The sequence below is a fragment of the Podarcis filfolensis genome (genome assembly GCF_964270895.1).
Source record: "Podarcis filfolensis genome assembly, chromosome: 5".
Taxonomy (NCBI): Eukaryota; Metazoa; Chordata; class Lepidosauria; order Squamata; family Lacertidae; genus Podarcis; species Podarcis filfolensis.
Genome location: NC_139608.1, coordinates 63,515,593 through 63,534,979, shown reverse-complemented (window position 1 = coordinate 63,534,979; position 19,387 = coordinate 63,515,593). Strand labels below are relative to the sequence as shown.

Genomic DNA, 19,387 nt, shown 5'->3' with positions numbered 1-19,387 from the left:
TAGCACTATCACTGTCTGTTCCCTATATTACTGATGGGATAATACAGGTATTTTGCACTGGCCCCATGACGATATCAGAGGTTAATGAAGCACATTGAACACTTTTTAAAATGCAGAGTGAAAGTGTCAAGAAGCATTTACACAAAACAGATCTCAAGATCAGGAATAGGTCAAGAACCTTTGTGTGCCTATGTCCGTATATGTTGTTCTCTATGCTGCACGGGTGCTGGCTTTTTTCAGTCTTATAATGAATTTTCCACTGTGTTTTGCACCTTTCTCCTGCATCACTATAATCCAGTAGCCTTCAGACCTGGGACCCATCTTTTAAACCCAAACCTGCATTGAGAGACCTGTTTAATTTCTCCCCATATATTTGTTTGCTGGTGGTACTGCTATTTCGACCCATCTTGGATCGGGGATGATCTAGTTGTAATTCCCAACCCACCAGTTGAAGACCAATGCATCAATCTACCTTCCAGGTCTGCTGACTTTGCCATAGGTGAAGCCAGAGTTTCACAGTTGAGCTCAGTTTTAGAATTAAGCTTATGCTACTGAAAGGTTAGGCTGGATCTTGCCCTTCATCACCATTAAGTGGGTTCAAAGGAAAACTGTTCAGTAGAGTTTATTTTTTAGATTGTTATTTGTGTAACAAATTTATGGACAGCTATTGATATTGATGTAGTTTTCATTTTTGCACATATGCACCTTTTCCTCCCTCTGTGTCCAAATTAGGAAGAGCTGAATAAGAAACTTGAGGAAGCTTTGCAGCAGTATCAGAAAGCATGCAAGGGTATGTAATGAGCAGAGTTTGTATATTTTACAGAGAAGTGTGCCCTAATTTTGGTTTATGCAAGTTGCTTATTGTGTTCACGGTGTTGAATGTTTTTGTTCTGGACTATTATTTCAGTAGTCAAACCTTGCTATTTTTAAATATTGAGTTTGGCTGTGGCTCTAAACAAGTACAGTGGTACCTTGGTTCTCAAACTTTATCTGCCCTGGAGGTCAGTTCCAAAACCAAAGCATTCCAAAACCAAGGTGCACCTTCCCATAGAAAGTAATGCAAAATGGATTAATCCGTTCCAGACTTTTAAAAACAACCCCTAACACAGCAATTTAACTTGAATCTTACTATCTAACGAGAAATGAAAGCAATAAACAATGTACTGCAGTCACACAATCAATCAATCAGTAGCTGAACAGCGTTCCACATGGTCACAAAAACAAAACAAAAAGAGCCACAAAAATGCAAAATAAATAGCAAAAACAAACAGACCTCAGCGTAACACTAAAATCGGAAGCGTAACACTCAAAACGGATCACGTTCGGCTTCCGAAAAAGGTTCGCAAAAGTTTGCAGTGTTTGGGTTCCAAGTTGTTTGAGAACCAAGGTACCACTGTATGTCAGTATTCGTTAATCTTTTTATAGATCTGTGTTCCAAAGAGAAAATCATTGAAGATATGAAACTGACTTTGGAGGAGCAAGAACAGACTCAGTCAGAACAAGACCAACAACTTGAAGCCAGGTTTGAAGAGAATAATAAACTCATGGCAGGTAAGTAATGAGGACAGTACAGGCTCCTTTACCCCCTTTTCTGAGCCCAGCCTTCCCCCATCCCTTTGGTATGTGTGTGTGTGTGTGTGTGTGTGTGTGTGTGTGTGTATCTCTTAAAATATATATTCTTTATAGTTAAAATTTTGTCAAAGCTTCTGTTGAATTTGAGAGGCATAGCCTTATAGCAGCTTGAAGACTAAGAAGTTTTGCTATGGCAATAATAAACGTCCATGAACTAGAGCAGGGCTAGGGACGATATGATGCAACCTGGCTTGGGATAAGCAATTTTGGAGGATACAGACCTTCTAAATAAATAATACTAAATAATGTTAAATTGGTAGTGGGTGGTGGCAGGGAAGAGAAGGAAGCGGAGTAGTTGAATATCATGCAGTGCAAAAACTACAGTCTCTGACAGTACATTTCAAGTTGAAATAGCTGAAATCCAAGCACATATGAGCAACTTTTAATAACAGAGAAATGCCAGAATCCACAGTTGGGAAATACTTTTATTCGGTCCAGCCAAAATGCCACAGAAGCAAGTTCAAGTTCTCCAGAACTCTTCACTGGGCAAGATGTTAAACAAATTGGGATCGCGGTGAGAAACGAAGGAGACAAATATACAAATATATATATTTGTCTTTGTAAAATCTTAATAAATATTTCTTAAAAAAAAAAAAGAAACGAAGGAGAAAGTAAAAAAAAAAAACACAAATCCCTCTGACAATGTGGTTTATGCAGCCTCTTGCATTGTTATAAATGCATCTCCCCCTGTAGATCTGGAAGCATGGAGGAAAAGGTACCGTGACCTAGAGGAGCAAATGAGGAGTCCGGAACAACAGAAGGTTAACACAGAATGTGAAAAAAGCACAGAGTTGCTCCATGAAGAAATAAAAAAGCTGCAAGAAAAGCTAAAGGTAATGTTTGGGTTGCTGTCATGGTTTAAAGATTCTACATGACTTTGTTGCAAACCACTTGGAGGACCTCATTGCCATCTGTCCTGCCTGTTGTCAGAAGAATATTAATAAACTGCTACTGGATAATCTTGGTAGAATTTTCTGAGGGTAGAAGGGGCAGGTAAGCCTGAGCTTCTAAGACCCGTGTATCTGGAACATCATTATCCAGGTGGTTTAATGATTGATTTTCCACTCGAGCTCACCTTAGTGAAACGGGTTGTTTTCCCCATCATGAAGGAATAGTGTTACCTATGTAAACTACCCAAATGCATGTGCAACTTGCACCTTTGACTGAACCAAAAGTATCTAGAAATGTGCATTTGCCTGGCCTGCTAATACTGGCATGAGCAAGTTCCTGCTGGCTCCAGTAGCTTAGAGCTACAAGTGGGTTCCTCTTAGGCCTTCACTGGCCTCTTTATTTCTTCAGCTGCTGTAATTTCCTTCCCTGAATCTAGAGCCTTCTGAGGTGGAGTAGGCAATTGGAAAAAGGATTGTAGCATCCATACAGCTGATAATCCTAAAGCTTACTCAGTTCTTCATTTCATACTTGGTAACAATGCTTGGTGTCCCATTACAACACACACACACACACACAAACTTATTAAGGATAAATAATTGGAATAAGGGGCGTAAAGAACAAGGCAAATCAAAGAAAATACGCAACACTGATATTTTATGCAATTATTAAAGGTCAGGATATTATTCACCCCAGGTCATATATTGGATAGGAACTTGTACCAGGATCACAGATAGTTTATGAGGGGTGTATTCTTTGTTAAAGATATGTCAGCTGCACTGATATGCATAGAAACCTATTTTTTTCTTCGCTTCTCACTTCCCTTTGTGGCCCCTAGCCTCATGCTGTGGCCCCCTACTTAAGCATTTCATTGAGTTTCATTGCGCAGCTTAAAGTTCTTGCACCAGGGGAACTGCTTAGTTGGGTACCACCCATAGCTACTATGACAGCATTATTTGGGTGGAATCTGCCTTTCCCGAGAGTTGTTCATGTGGCTATGTACAATTTCCCAGACTCTGATGAAATGGAAGCTTCAACTTTCTCCCCTTTGCATGCCAAAAAGAGAGTGGGCAAAAGAAGAGCATGCAAACAGAAGGCTTGGCAATGTGGTATTCACATAACGCTAAACCATGGTTTGGCACTGCCTCTGAATGCAGCATTGCTTTGGAACTACTGTACAAATAACTCAGCAAGGGTGCTTCATGTTGGTAGATTGACACTTTTTTCTGTAGAAAAGAATAACACGTTCTTTCCAGACTGTGTGACAGCTAAAATTTTAACATTTTGACAGGAATATGAAGAACAACAGAAAACGGATCGCAAAAAGTGGCTGGGAGAAAAAATGGCTCTCATAACTCAGGCAAAAGAAGCAGAGACTCACCGTAACAGAGAGATGAGAAGATTTGTTGTAGACAGAGAACATCATGTGAAGCAGATGGAAGAAGCAGTGAGTAACTATGAGCTCCTAATGCACTAACCAGTTCTAAATGGAAGGGTCAAACAGCAGGTGTATACAGGAGGGGTGTGCTAAGAAGTAAGTTCTGCTGTGTTCAGTGGGATTTACTTTCAGGTAACTGTGCCAATAATGTTCTCCTTTGGGGAACAAAATCCTGTATCTTCAAAGAATTGAAGGAGCCCAAAAATGTAATCCCAAATGTTGTAGATAAATGGGAATGAATTTACCAAAGTGGTGGGAAACCTTTTTGGATCAGATTGGTATCTTCCCCACCCTGCAGGTCATCTTTTACAGGTCATAATGATTTCAAGTGATTGATAAGTGGGTGTTCCTGCCATCCTATCAAAGTTGGCCTGTGAAGGTGGAGATAGAACTTTCTGTGCATTAACTGGTGCACAGGGAGTTAAATCCAGCTTTCTGCAGGGATCACCTGTGTGAGTAGCCAATCCAGCCACATCTCTATGTGATGTCATGTGTGCAGCAGGTAGGAGTGGTTTGGGGGAAATGACCTGGGAGTCCAAATGGGAAGGCCTGGCAGGAATAATTTGGCCCGTGAGCCAGAGGTTCTCCACCCCGATCTGCTACTTCTCTACCAAACGACACAAACTAGTTTACAATTAGAATAACTTGTAAAAATACAAAAGCTTCCCTGTATTAAAAAACAACAACAACCCTGAAACAACATATCCACAAAAAGTCATGCAGCTGGGACAATTCCTCCCTAAAGGGTTTTTACTGTGATTTTCAATTCCTTGCCTATAGGAAAAACTTGTGACCGAGAAAGATAATGATCTCCAAAAATGGCGGGCAGAGAGAGATCAGCTGGTGGCAGCTCTGGAAGTTCAGCTTAGCTCTCTGCTTTCAAGTAATGCACAAAAAGACCAAGAAATAAAAGAACTGAAGGAAACTGTACTGAAAACTTCTGGCAAGGTCTGTGCAATGCCCTCTCCTTTTTTTGCATCTGCCTTTCTGTATTGATGTGTCTCTCACACATGTATTCTGCTTTTTGTGAAATGTAGTGGAAGTACCGTAGGTTTAAGGGTCTTAATGACATTTCCCCCACTAGAACTTGTTTGATATTTACAAGTCCACTGCTTGGCCTACTGGGTGTTCAGTGACTGTTAGCTGAATGAGTGAACAGACTCCATGAAACACATATCTAGGATGATCTGAAAGTTACCGTATTTTTCGCTCCATTGGACGCACCCGACCATAGGGCGCATCTAGTTTTTAGAGGAGGAAAACAAGGAAAAAATATTCTGAATCAAATGTTGTATAAACTACTGTATTTAATAAACAACCGGTATATCAGAATCACATTACAGCCATGTAAAGTGAACAGCAGTCAACAATGGCATTAAGAACCATCATCACTGTCATTAACAAATGAAGAGAGACTTTAAGGTTTGAGTACTCTTCTAGTCTTCTGTGAACCCCAAGAACTCATCACTGCTAAAGTCAGAATTTATGAAGCTCAGTTGCTCACAGTCACTGACATCACTTTCTTCGCTATCTTCATGTAAAATACCATCTTCGTATCCATCCAAAGCATTGCTAATGCCACATTTTTTCCTCTCAATCCTCTTCCTCCCCTCTCTCAGCGAACAGCCTGCCAGCTGCTCGCAAACATTCCCTTTACTTGAATTACAGTCAAGAAACAGCCAAGCAGAGCTTCTCAGCGGCAGGCTTGGGAGGCTTTCCTTTTCCCCACTTTTTTCTCCCCCCCCCCAAGCAGAACAGTCCCCTTTTCCAGCCTCCTCCTCTCCATCCCTTTCACCCAAACTCCTCAGGTGACGTGTACAATTTCTCCCCTTCACTGCTCCCTCTCCTTTGCCCTCTACCATGACTCTCCACTCACGGCAACCTATGGTACCCCATCTCCCTTCACCCAGCTTCTTGGTCCCCCTCCTCTCCGTCCTCTTCCTCCCCTCTCTCAGTGAACAGCCTGCCCGCTGCTCCAAACCTTGAGGGGAAGGGCAGGCTGCTGGCAGAGCAGCACCCCCACCCCCATTCAGCAGCCCAGGAGTGTGGGGCATGGGCGCACAACCCTCCCCTTGCTCCAAAGCTTCCCGGGGCTGCAGAGGGAAGCCGAGGCTGCCGGCAGATGAGCGCGGCTCTCCCCCCTGCCCCCATTCAGCAGCCCAGGAGTGCGGGGCATGGGCACACAGCCCTCCCCTTGCTCCAAAGCTTCCCGGGGCTGCAGAGGGAAGCCGAGGCTGCCAGCAGGGGAGCGTGGCTCCACCACCACTACTAAAGACCAGTCCAAGAGTGTGCCGCACTCCAGCAGTTTGCCTCCAGGGACCACACATTCGCTCCATAGGACGCACAGACATTTCCCCTTACTTTTTTAAGAGTAAAAAAGTGCGTCCAATGGTGCGAAAAATACGTTATGTTGGTGTGGCATTCGATCTGTGATGGACCATTCGCGCACAAAGTGATCACTTAATGTTGACCACCAAAAAAAACCCGAGCATGTGAGGTACAAACTTCTGAATTAGAAGTTGCTGGGGAAGAACAACAGTTTTTGGCATTGGTGGCCTCACAGATCACATCTGGCAGGCTACACGGCGAAACTTTTTTAAGCACTCTTGCTGATCTGCGTTGGAACAGGAACTACAACATTTCTTGCAGTTCCAGATTCTTCAAGAATCTAGCTTGTGTTTTTGTAGCTGCTGAATCATGATGGGCATCTTTTTTGTACTATGTGCAATACAAGCTGGCTTTTTAATCATCAGGGATTTCTTTTGACAGATTCAGTGTGACAAATATGATTTGCACGTGTATTTTCAGAAATATTTTGGACTCCTTTTTTAAACAAACAGTATTGTGCACTGAAACATTCACACTGAACGTATGTTGCAGTTGGAATAGCTTGTTTTTATATAAAAGAGTGGAATCTAATGTAGTGCACTTTAACCTGTGCTTGACCATTCATTTCTTGATAACAGACAATGCTTTTCTTTTCTTTTTGTCTTTTAAAAGGATTGCAAAATTACAGCTAAAGAATCTAGAGATGACGTTACAAATAATGTAAGACGAGTTAGTTCTGAGAAATCTACAACTATGTCACCCATTCCAAAAAAAGAAGCAGAAAACAAGATGGACAACCTCTGTGACTATAAACTGGTAATTTAATGTTTTTAGCATCTTACAATGGAATCCTATATGTTACCACTGTTCTCAGTGGGACTTACACCTAGATAAGTGAGGAATGCAGCCAAAGTCTCTTACTGTTAGGTCAGGTGCCATTTTTCCTGCAATTACTACTCATACTTAAAATTAGTAAATTTCAATACTTGTTAATAGGGGTGTTTGTGAATAAAATGTATATTTTTTTGAATTTTATATTGATGATGATTATTGTTACATATAGGGATATTCACCTTCATTGTTTATATTCCTGGATTCTGACTGTCTCAACTAGAAACTGGGCACGTTGTGTTGCTGGTTCCATACCAGCAGAGATTCAGCAGGCCTCCCTCACTTTTGACTTTCAGGCACCTCTTGAAGACATCATCATCATCATCATTATCACCATCATAAGTTAACAAGTCCACTGTTCAAAACATTTTGATTAGCCAGGCATTTTTCTGTTTTTCATGGTTTGGATATTTTATTGTGTAGTGTATTTCTTGTACACTACCCTGATGTCTTATGAGGAGCAAAATATAAATAGTTATATAAATGGACATTTGTGGCTTTTCAGCAGCAAACAAGCTCTATAGAAGGAGGGAATTTCATAAGACAGGCACTGTTTTGTAAGATAACTGGTTCTGCATCTTTTATTTTCTTTTTCATTCATATTCTGGTAGGCCTCCATCCTCCAATTTCTCCTTTTCCCTCGGGGCTCATGTGGAACTTGCCCTGGCACCCGTCACTCTGAATGTTACCCATGTGGTTTTCATCTTCTCTTCTTTCCATTTTACGCTGCTTTACTCCAACCGTAGGACCAGTCAGACACCATCCTGGATTCTTGTGAAGTATCTTCAGAGAGCAGCCAAGCCAGTCGATTTCCAAAACCTGAAATGGAGATTCAGTTCACACCTCTGCAGCCCAATAAGATGGAAGTGAAGCATCAGGGGAGTTCTGCCACAGTGACCATAAAAGTCCCCAAGGCAAGGAAAAGGAAGAGCAGTGCCATGGATGAGGTATTTAGTCATGAGATTGTTTAACGTTGTTCAGGGTGTGTGTACATACACTGTAAATACAGTTGTACCTTGGAAGTCAAACAGAATCCATTCAACTTCTGAAACATTCAGAAACCAAGGCGGGGCTTCCGATTGGCTCCCAATTGCACAGGCACACCGGAAACAATAGCGGAAGCTGCGCCGGGCGTTCGGCTTCCAAGAAAACCCGATTGAAAACTGGAACACTCACTTCTGGTTTTTGATCGTTTGGGAGCCGGAGCGTTCGACTCCCAAGGTTGAGGTACAACTGTAGTACTTAAAATATTGATTAGAAAAATCCCCAAAAGTTTCAATCCTAAACACATCTTAAAAGCTCACAAAACATTTGATGAAGTGGGCATGAAACCTTTATGTCAGAATACATCTGTTATTCTTTAAGGTGCCGCAAGAAGCTTTGTTGTGTTTTAATTATATCATATTTTAGTTGCCCCTCTGGTCTGTTCACAGCCGGAAACATAAATTCCGTCTTCTAGTCAGTTGCTGTCATCTAAGCAAAGGCAGCACAAGCCAATGCATAGAGGACATCTCTGTATTTCCCAGGCGGAGAAGGTCACAGCCTAGGGAATTTGAATTTTACTTTTAGATTGGCTTTCTAGCTGAATGCAGCCTGTACTCTGATTATTGGCAGCCTTCCAATCAGTATATCATTGATAGTGGTAGAAGTGTGCGTCAGGTTGTGCCCATAAAATATCTGGCCTTCCCTTCCGCATAAGAGTCCCGCCAATTCATAATTAATTTTCACACTAATGGTAGCTTTCTGCTAAGGAGAGCAGTGTGTGGTCCTTTTGGATCACTATCTGTGGCAGATACTTTTGGATACTTCTAACATCTGGTGTTAAAACTTCAAAAGAGTGCTGCAGAAGGGACCACATGAATTCATGAATACTTGGAGGAGGTGAGTTCACTGGAAAAATAACTGGTCTCAACTATTTTTCTTCAAGACAAATACACTCTCAAGATGCTGGAAAAGCAGAGTTAGGAATAAATGCACTTCTGATGGTCTCAGTCAGGTACTGGATCTCTTTGAGCTCTACGCTCTAGATGTATGTGTAGATGACAGCAGTATTAGTTCTTCATATTTCATGCGTTGCATCATAACACTTCAATGAAACTAAACCATAGCTAAATTCAGCTTCCAGAGCCCATCTCTCATCAACCACCTATTACCTATTGCGGATAATCTGCTATGCTAGTATACTTGTTTGTCACTCAGAACAGGAGATGTACAACAACTGAAATCAACCTGCCAGTAACTTGTGTCAATTAATTCTATGAGGCACTTGGGCTACAGTCTTAAGCATCTGTACCTGAAAGTAAATTCTACTAAAATGGGTTGGATTTCCTGCATCAAATGGTTTTGGTGTGTGTTTGTTTTATTTTGCAAGTTTTGAGAAACTTTCTCAGGAACTGAGATTATAAAGCTGGCCTTTATTGGTGACAGCACTTTAAAATTCAAAAATAATAATAATGAATGGGCTGTTTTTATTTAATTGAGTCGTGGCGATGGAGTCCTGAACTCTATCATCTTCCCATTTAGACATGCAAGCCACCACTATATATTCTTTAGTGGACCTTAGTGGTTTATCAAATAGTATTTGCTACCTCAACCTTGGTTTATCCTGAACCTACAGGGTGTCAACATTTTGACAGAAACCTGCAAAACGGTCCTGACTATTCTACCAACCTGCATCATGCTAGCTATCCATTACAACATAAGCAAACATTCCCATCTCATTGGCCTATGTGCTGGCTATTAATACGAGATGCTGCCATACTGACTTCTACAGCTATTAAAAAGTTGCCCTTTCACTTCGCTTTATTATATTTATTTGCATAATTAACACACAGAAGAAATTAGGTGAAACTGGATTAAAACAGCAGTTTCAGTCTTTCCATTTCATTTCAGAGCATGCTTCTTGTTTAATGTTGTATAACAAGTTCATGAATTTATGAGCATTGCTTTTAGTTAGATTTCTAACAATAGTTTTCTTTTTCCTTTGAGAAACAATAGTTTTCATTTTTCCTTAAACGGCCCTTCTTAGAAATAGTACTTGGGTGCTGAGCATGCTGCTTTGTTTTTAAGGACTTCCTGAAGAGTGAAAATGAGAAGAATGCTCCATCCCCAGTTAGTACCTGGTCCGGTTCATTATCCAGAGAAAAGAAAAAGGTGTGTGTGTGTGTGTGTGTGTGTGTGTGTACATGTACGTGTGTGTGGGAAGGATTGTATCCAATGACTTTAATGATGCAATTGTCCACTTTAATATGAAATCACCATTTTGACCAGCAGATGCTCCCTAATGCTTTGGGCTGTTACAGGTCATACCCACTTTACGTGGAGGTTCCGTTTCTGGCCCCTGCATGCATTGGTGAAGTAAGCCCATTCCACCCTCTTTCGGGTCCAAAAGGACCCACGCCAATTGGACGTGTGCAAAATGGTTATCACCTGCACAGTCATACCTTGGAAGTCGAACAGAATCCATTCCGGAAGTCTATTCGACTTCCGAAATGTTCAAAAACCAAAGCGCGGCTTCCGATTGGCTACAGGAAGCTCCTGCAGCCAATCGGAAGCCGTGGAAACCCCGTTGGATGTTCGGCTTCCAAAAGAACATTAAAGAACCAGAACACTCCTGGTTTTCGATCATTTGGGAGCCGGAATGTTTGGGAGCCGAGGTACGACTGTACTCAGAACACACATAAAGTGTTTTGGAAATCCTATTGGGGCATAACAGCACTCCAGAAACCATGAGTGTAATCCCCCCGCTGGCCTCTGGAGGGTAGTTAAGCTCTACCTTAAAATCCTATAAAATAACTTTTATAATAAAGGCCTCAGCTTTATTAGTTGTATTACACTGTAGCAGGATCCTGCCCCTCCCTCCAGAAGATCAGCTGCTTGCTTGTCCACAGACAGTTGGTTATATGATGGCAGAAGTCTTTCAGGCTGCACTAGATCTTAAGCCTACCATCCTAAGTGTCCGTTGTGATGTTTTGTGTCCCTTCAGACTGCTCCTGACGGCTCTCCTAGAAAGGATTATCCCTTAAGAAGCAAACAACTTGCATCGGCTATAAGGTCACCTGGGAATGCGGTTGGGGCGCTACAGAAAGTTGGCAATTTCTTTCAGAGTTCTACAAACCTACAGTCGAAAGGTAAACAGCAAACCAGAGATTAATTTATTTCATCTCCTAAAGGTTTTCTGTAACCCCTACTCTAAAGGAGACAGCTTGTGTTGAATCACATGGGGGAAGAACAGAGTTTTCATGTCTGGGGGATCTGTCTTCCATTTCCCCTGTCTTCCCCCTCTGTCTTCCATTTCCCCTGTCTTCCATTTCCTCAGGGCTGTTGTCAGGTTAAAAGGGGAGAGGGGGGAAGAACCTACCTTGAGCTCCTTGGAGGAAAGGTAGAGTATACACTGTGCCCATTTTTGCTACATGCATTCCAGTTGTCTTGGTCCTGGTTTGTGAAACCGGACATCAGGAGTGTATCTTTTTGATGAAGGTTTCATTGTGATGGCTTAGGTAAAAGAACAGCACAAGCAATAAGGTGTGCTTGCCTTATATTTACTTATTTGCATTATACTTATTTCCAATGGTTCCTATTACATTTTTTAAAAACTTGCTACATTTATTTGCTGTTCATTTGATATTTGGTCTGCTGCTGTGGATGCAATCCTGTGGGGAAGGGATGCACCTGTGCAGTTTTGCACATAACAGAAGGGTAAAATGTTGCAAAATGTCTCTTCCAGCCAAGAAGCTGATGGCAACGATGAAATCTCCCAGATCTACAGAGCAGGAGTCCATTAAAGAAAATGATAGCAAGCCAAAGCGAGCGAGGCGCAAGCTGTACACAGTGGATATTTCTTCCCCTATGGAGTTCTCTGGACAAGTGGTAAGCGGTATCGTGAAAAAAGTTTTTTTTTAAGGAAGCTGCCCTTGGGGGACAACTCATCTGATAAATTAATTTATTTCCTCTCCTTCAGTCCAAGATCCTGGAGTGGGGGTATATCATAACAATTTAAAAGACAACATTAAAAAATTGTTTAAAACAAATTGCAATCGCAGGGATAGAGTGGGTCCTAGACAGTTACATCTCGTGCCAAAGGCCAGGGTAAAGTTTGTGTCTTCAGCATACAGTGAAAACTACTATTGAAGGTACAAGATGCATGAGCTCCACAGCTTAGGGGCTGCCACAGAGAATGGGACACCTCCAAGCACCTGAGAGCGTAGAACAGCCAACAGGGCCGCCTTCGTTCATCTTAGCACCCATGACGTGCTGTAAGGAGGAAGTCTTTCAGCTAGTTGGGTCCAAGTCATTTAGGGCCAACTAATGTGAGCATACCTTGAATCAGCCCTGGAAATGAACTGGCAGCCAACTGGACACTATTATATAGCACAGATAGACGCAAGGGATTTAGGCTGTGTTTAACCCTCTTTCCCTATGCCTCCTGCTATTGGAAGCTGCATTAAACAAATATGCTAGCTTAATCTACTGGAAGTATGGTGGAACAAACACATTTCATTTTATGTCAGAGGCTCCCGCCATCAAGCTGTGATTTTACGCATATCTGCTAAGGTCCACTGGGACTTAATCCGAAGTAAACACACATAGAATTGTAGTAAGGACTTGTTACCAAGGGCAAACCTGTTTCAGCTAGGGTTTCCAGGAGGGCTTCTGATCCCCATGTGGTCAACAATGGCAACAACTGAGAGGTGTCTTCCTCTCTAAATTAGGCTATTGAAACAAAGTGGATTTTGGGGCAAGGGGCAGGAGTGGATTTTGTTGTGAAAGGGTTATGAGCCCAGTTCTGATTCTGAACACGATTCCTGGGATTAGGGTGTGCTCATAGGTACCCTGTTTCTTGGTGCACATTCTCTTTCCTGAGCTGCTATTTTGCACCTGTCTCTGATTGGTTAACTTCAGGGCTTGTAGAACCCTGAGGTGTGCCAATGCCTGGTCTGAGTAGTTCATCATGAGTTCAGATTCCTTGTCAGCCCACATGGGACAGAGTGTAAGATGTTCATTTCTACATGACTTAGTCAACTAACTAGTGGGAAGGGTTCAAGAAGCTTTATCATAAGCATAGGGGTGCAGTTACTGAGACAGCAAAGCCATTTGTCCCTGAGAATAATCTGTCCAGGCATGCAGGGCCCTCAATCATGGAAAACACTCTGAAGTCTAGAGATTCCTGGCCACTGATCTCACACTTCTATACCGTTCCCAAAAAGTTCTTAGAAAAGTTTCACTTACTTTGGTCTAGTAGTTATTCACTTGATCTGTTAACAGCAGTTCCTTAAATTCCTTTGCAGATCATGATGGATCAAAAGGAAAGCGATCACGAAATCATCAAGCGACGGCTCCGAACAAAAAAACCACATTGATTGTAGTGTGGGTTATGTGTTGTTGTGTTGTTGTTGTTTTTTTTACGGAGAATCATGTACATAATGTAATCCTCAGCAGTTGAATTTCGGAGCACAGCTCTTCTAAAGTGGAAAGTGGGTGTAGATTGGAAAATGGTATAGCATCTGTACTATTAGTTATATGTACAACTTTGTGCATCCTACTAGTGTTTTGAAATTCCTGTATAGGCTTTGTTGCAGCTGGGAGGATTAAAATAATCGACATCGTTTTGATGTGTGTGTTTGTGTATGTCTTTGTTTCAATCTATTCTCTCCAGAGACAATAATCCACAGCAGTTGTTCTGATCCACAGACCCGGGCGAGGGTCTGTGTGAGTGGTTTGATGCAGGGATACCAAAGTAGGTTGTCAAAAATGCCGGAATGGCCAGCTCTAATGCTCTGTTAAAGAAGGGTGAAAACTTACAGCACAACCTGCAGAGCCTCACTGCCTTTACAGACATGGGATGGACACCGCAGCAGTGAGAGGTTGTGATGACTTTTCCACCAAGCGCTAATATGTGAACCATTGCTTATATCGAAGACAGCATACATCAGTTTGGCCAGAACCTCCACCTGACCCATGAGGGCATAGGTGGCAACTATCCAAGGCTTACTGATATCTCCCGTCTCTGGGCCCAGAGCCCAGCATCCCAGGGCCCACATAAAAGCGAGCCAATTAGCATATATCAAAGCAAGTGACTATAATCATATATGAGCTAACTCTTGTAAAAGCTACCAATTAATTGTAGAGTTATATCGACTACCAGTGTGGTGTTTGCAGAGCTTCCAGAACATCTTCAACACTGTGTTGAGTGCATTCTGTGAGTCTGTACTTGTACCAGGTCAAATTAGAAATTTGGCATGGGACTGACAGTTTCAGAATCTTTGCTTTCATTGCATATTTCTTTTTAATCAACTTCTTCTTCATCATCATCATCATCATCATCATCACTTATATCAGCCTATCTGACAGGGTTGCCCCAGCCACTCTAAAATCTTCCCTAAACAGGGCTGCATTCAGATGTCTTCTAAAAGTTGTATAGTTACGTATCTCCTTGACATCTGATGGAATGGCTTTCCAGAGGGCGAGTGCCACTGCTGAGAAGGCCCTCTGCCCGGTTCCCTGTAACTTGGCTTCTCGCAGGGAGGGAACCGCCAGAACGCCCTCGGTGCCGGATCTCAGTGTCCAGGCTGAACGATGGGGGTGGAGACGCTCCTTCAGGTATACTGAGGTATACTCAGGTATACTGGGCTGAGGCCGTTTAGGGCTTTAAAGGTCAGCACCAACACTTTGAATTGTGCTTGGAAACATACTGGGAGCCAGCAACCTGAGTTTATAGACTGGGGAGGGGAATCTTAATTTCAGGCAGTCTTTGGCATTATTTGGTCTCCCAACACTGCAGTCAACTCCTCCTCTCCAGACCACTCCTCTCTGAATTGCTCTGTACATGTGCAAGATGAATGAGTGGCTCAGAGAGAAAACTATATTTTGATGCAGGTGCAGTCCATGTTCCACCCACAATTCGCTGCAGCCTTCAAATCTCAACAGCCCTTCATAAGAAAAAGAGTCTCCACTCCTCTATTAAAGCTATGAAGGCTGTTTAAAACTTGCAAGCAGCGCCTGGTGAAATCTTGGGGGTGGGAGGGTTGTGAAGCTGAGCTGTACTTCAAGTATTATTTGCTTCTGGTAGTGGCACTCATAAGAAACTTCCACCTGAGCCTCACCTTGTGTGTGTGGGATCACCTTTATGAGCTCTGAGAAGTGGCTGCCCCCACTAAGTTGCTACAAGTATATTAAGACAGCCTCTGTATTCCATATTTATCACTCCAGATATGTTAGCTCCCCCCACAATCATTTTGTTTCAATGACAGCAGAGGCGAACGCTTCAAAAAACTGCCTGCTTTTCTGTGAAACAATGGAATTTAAGTGAAATTCCATTAAGAGAGAGAGCTCTTCAGCTTGGTAAGGGCTGTTTTGATGTACCCAGTTCTAAATGCACCGGTTTCTAACTGGGAAAATCTCTGTTTTTAAAAGAAAAACAAATTAACAAGTGTTCTTGGGCTAAATCCGAACATTATATATTTACGTTAATGACTGTGCTAATGCACATTTGTGCAACTGGCAGGGAGCGAAATTAAGCACTTCAAAAAGTCTCACCACATTAATTCTTCACTTCCCTCAGCCAACACAAAACGTGTGCTCTTCTTTATCTTCTAGTGTCCTAGCAACATAGGGAAGTATCGAGGACTGAGCCCCACATTAATTCTGTGTGGTAGCTCCGTGCGGATCGCCTTCTGGCAATGTTTGTCCTCCCAATCTTGCAGTTTGAGTGTGAGTTTGTGTTAGGTTTGACAAGACCAACAAGGGAGAAAACCAGCCTCTTCATTGCTCCTCACCATGCTTCCAATAGGTGGTCAGCCTTAGTTCAAAAAGCTGTGTAGGTGTGTGTGTTCAGTTAATATATTTGTTCTTCTTAAACAAATTTAATATGAAATTCTAAATTAAAAAAAAAGGACGTTGGAAAGAAGTGGTTTAATGATGTCAAAGGATTGCAGTCAGTTGGCAGCGCACCCAGCAATGTCTTATGCTATAGAACAGGGATGGGGAACCTTTTTCACCCTGGACAGCATTCTGAGGACCACATGCCATTGGTAGGCATAGCAGTGAAAGCAAAATACGTTTGCATAGCTGAGCCCGCTATGTTCTACACCCCTGCCTCCTGTATCCTGCATTTAGGCAAGCAAGATGCTTTATTAGAGTTCAAGGACAGATTCACACCAGGCAAAAGCACTTGAGGGAGAAAACAGGGCCAGTAATTCTGTGTGGCCAGACCGAGAGTTCCATGGGTCACCGAGAGAGACCTAGAGGGCTTGCTGTTCCCATCCCCTGCTATACACAGACACAGCTGGTCCCCCCCCCCCGAGCTCAAGATATTTGAAGACGATTGAATATTACTTTATTTTATATAAGTCGCTCCACTTTAAAATTATGTTTTAGTATGACTTTCTTCTACTGGATCTGATCATCATAAGGTGTGTGTTGTATATTTTGTTGCTATAAATAAACCACCTTGTGTATAGTAATACAGAAAGGCAGTACACAAATTAAAATGAAATGAAAGACAGGCTTGGTAAGAAGATCGTTTATCTGGACAAAATGCAGTGTGTTTGCTTCTGCAAACAACTTGCAGGTCAAATGATGTATGTCTGGACAAAGACTTGGTCAAAACTCCACATATCCGCTAGATGGCGCTTCAACACTTAAAACCAAAAATCACATTTAAAGAAAATCTGGTCTCAAACGACTTATTTCCCCTGAGCCACAGAAATAAAAGGGAAGTAAAAAACTTAAAAAAAAAATCTAAAGAAAGACATTAAATAACAAGGCCTATGGGTCACTTTTGAGGACTAGTCTAATTTGTGCAGCTTCTAGTCTTTGTTCGAATAAGGCAGGAAGTAATAAATTGCACATGGCACGGCCTAACGTGTGGCATGTCAAGCTGCTACAAATAATAGATTATTTGTTCTATAGGCGGGAAAGGTTTTTTGGCACAAAAACTTCCAACCAGTGGCTAGACGGCAGGCTTTGCCTTCCAAACTATTTTCATTGCTTTTAAGTAATCCCTTTTAAAAAGAATTTGTTTAATAGCCAATCACTCCTATTTATTTTAATGCTGGTATTATTACTATTATTTTATTCATTTGTCACTGAAATTATGTTGCTGCACCCTTCCTCCTCAAGGTGCCCAACTCTAGAAGAGCTGCGAAAGCAAAAATATCTAACTTGGGTAGTGCTTCTTAAAACCAACCCAAGTACAAATGTATTGGCATAGTCATTTCTGCAGCATCTGTCACACAAGAAAAGGTAGGAGAAACGAACTTCATTAGTAGCTACAGAAGCCGCTTTTAGGCATCCTTGTTCAGGCTGCTTTCCAAAACTGGATAGGTCTGCCCTCTGCTGGAGAAGTCCTGGAGTAAGAGGCAGATCATGTGAGATCAGAAGGGCTTTAGCTCAGTGGTAGAACATCTGCTTTACACCCAGAAGGTCCAAAATTGAAACACAGCATCTCCGATGAAAATAGGGACGCCCTATTCCATAATGAAGGGACGCAGGTGGCACTGTGGGTAAAACCTCAGCGCCTAGGACTTGCCGATCGCATGGTCGGCGGTTCGAATCCCCGGGGTGCGCTCCTGTCGTTCGGTCCCAGCGCCTGCCAACCTAGCAGTTCAAAAGCACCCCCGGGTGCAAGTAGATAAATAGGGACCGCTTACCAGCGGGAAGGTAAACGGCGTTCCGTGTGCTGTGCTGGCTCGCCAGATGCAGCTTGTCATGCTGGCCACATGACCCGGAAGTGTCTGCGGACAGCGCTGGCTCCCGGCCTATAGAGTGAGATGAGCGCACAACCCTAGAGTCTGGCAAGACTGGCCCGTACGGGCAGGGGTACCTTTACCTTTTACATTCCATAATGATAATTTTACTATTTATACCCCACACACCTTACTGGGTTACCCCAGCCGCTCTGGGTGGCTTCCAACATACATAATGAAACATTAAACATTAAAAAAAACCACTTTCCTATACAGGATTGCCTTCAGATGGCTCAGGGGTTGCATAGCTCCATACCCTCCAACATTTCTGCAATAAAAATTGGGGCATCCTAAGGAAAAGCGGGACATTCTGGGATCAAATCAGAAACCAGGACTGCTTCTCTAAATCAGGGACATCCCTGGAAAATAGGGACACTTGGAGGGTCAGTGTAGACATTACTGAGCCAGGAGGGCCCAGTGGTCTTGATGCACACAGAGACCTATAAGCTCAGCTAACTAGCCAGGCTAGAGGCCTTGTGTCTATTGTTTCTTTGTAGTGCTTTATCTTGTGCTAGGAGCAGCTTTACTCCCAAGGTTCTAAACAGATTCCTAAGTGTCTACATTTGACAATGAGATGTGCTGTGCTCAAATGTGCTAACCCTCTCAGGTAGAAAGGAATGCAAAGAGACCACGTGCAGCGGGGGGTTGCTTAGAGAGGGAGTCCTTTGTTTCCTTGCCTAATGAATAGGTAATGAAGGAAAGACCAAACATGGTATAATTAGTATTGTGTTGTAACTTTAGATTGGAGGAAGTTTATGCATATGTGTTGCTTTAACAGATAACAGCTATGTATATTAAGCAGGCCCCACCCTTTTGGGCAGGCTCAGCTTTTGGAGAGTGATCCCACTGAGCCATTATTGCTAGCAATAAACACCCTTTGTTTTCTCACCGCCATGTGGAGATTTCCTTCAGCCTCAAACGTTAATTTTGCTACAGTCTGACTCTGTATTAGACATCTTCTTGTGTTCCTCTGGCAAAGCGGCAGGATGTTTTCTCAAGAATTCATCTACAGTTGCACATTTCTGCTGTACTTCTTTGTGCTTTATCCCTCTGTGTACTTTGCACACATTTCCTGGTGGAAATGATTATATAAAAAATGAGGTTGAATATGGCTGCATCATTCCCTATCCACGTATACACACTTTGCTTCAAAGGGTTTTATTGGCCCACGCTTTGAAATGATTGTTACTACTGCTCTGTGGCTTTTACAATTATGCTTTCCCACCCTGCTGTGCTCTGTTGATCTGCTGCAGCCATTAATCTGGTGCTGGATTTGATTTGTGTTTTTATGTTGTCTGTTTTGAAACTCTGGATTGTATGTGCATTTAGCTGAAAGGTGGGCTACAAAAGCTGATTTAAAAAATAATAATAAATGCCCAGATTACAGGTTGCCCTCTATGTAACTGGGACCGTATACGGTCAGGAAAAATGCAAAGAGCAAAGAAAATGTGAGATCTGTGTGTGG

At 42.5% G+C, this 19,387-nt stretch overlaps 1 protein-coding gene across 2 annotated transcripts in view; it reads left to right on the top strand.

Annotated features, from left to right (window-relative positions):
- Nucleotides 1-13,788, top strand: part of KIF20B (kinesin family member 20B) — a 39,014-nt gene extending 25,226 nt beyond the window's left edge. For both annotated transcript variants that reach the window (XM_083614035.1, XM_083614034.1), the window contains exons 23-33: nt 733-790; nt 1,426-1,551; nt 2,326-2,465; nt 3,812-3,967; nt 4,739-4,906; nt 6,959-7,102; nt 7,924-8,124; nt 10,247-10,330; nt 11,163-11,307; nt 11,904-12,046; nt 13,465-13,788. In XM_083614035.1, the coding sequence (XP_083470161.1) occupies nt 733-790; nt 1,426-1,551; nt 2,326-2,465; nt 3,812-3,967; nt 4,739-4,906; nt 6,959-7,102; nt 7,924-8,124; nt 10,247-10,330; nt 11,163-11,307; nt 11,904-12,046; nt 13,465-13,536 (1,437 nt within the window). In that variant the 3' untranslated portion in view covers nt 13,537-13,788. The remainder of the gene's footprint in view (nt 1-732; nt 791-1,425; nt 1,552-2,325; nt 2,466-3,811; nt 3,968-4,738; nt 4,907-6,958; nt 7,103-7,923; nt 8,125-10,246; nt 10,331-11,162; nt 11,308-11,903; nt 12,047-13,464) is intronic.
- Nucleotides 13,789-19,387: the final 5,599 nt, after the last annotated feature.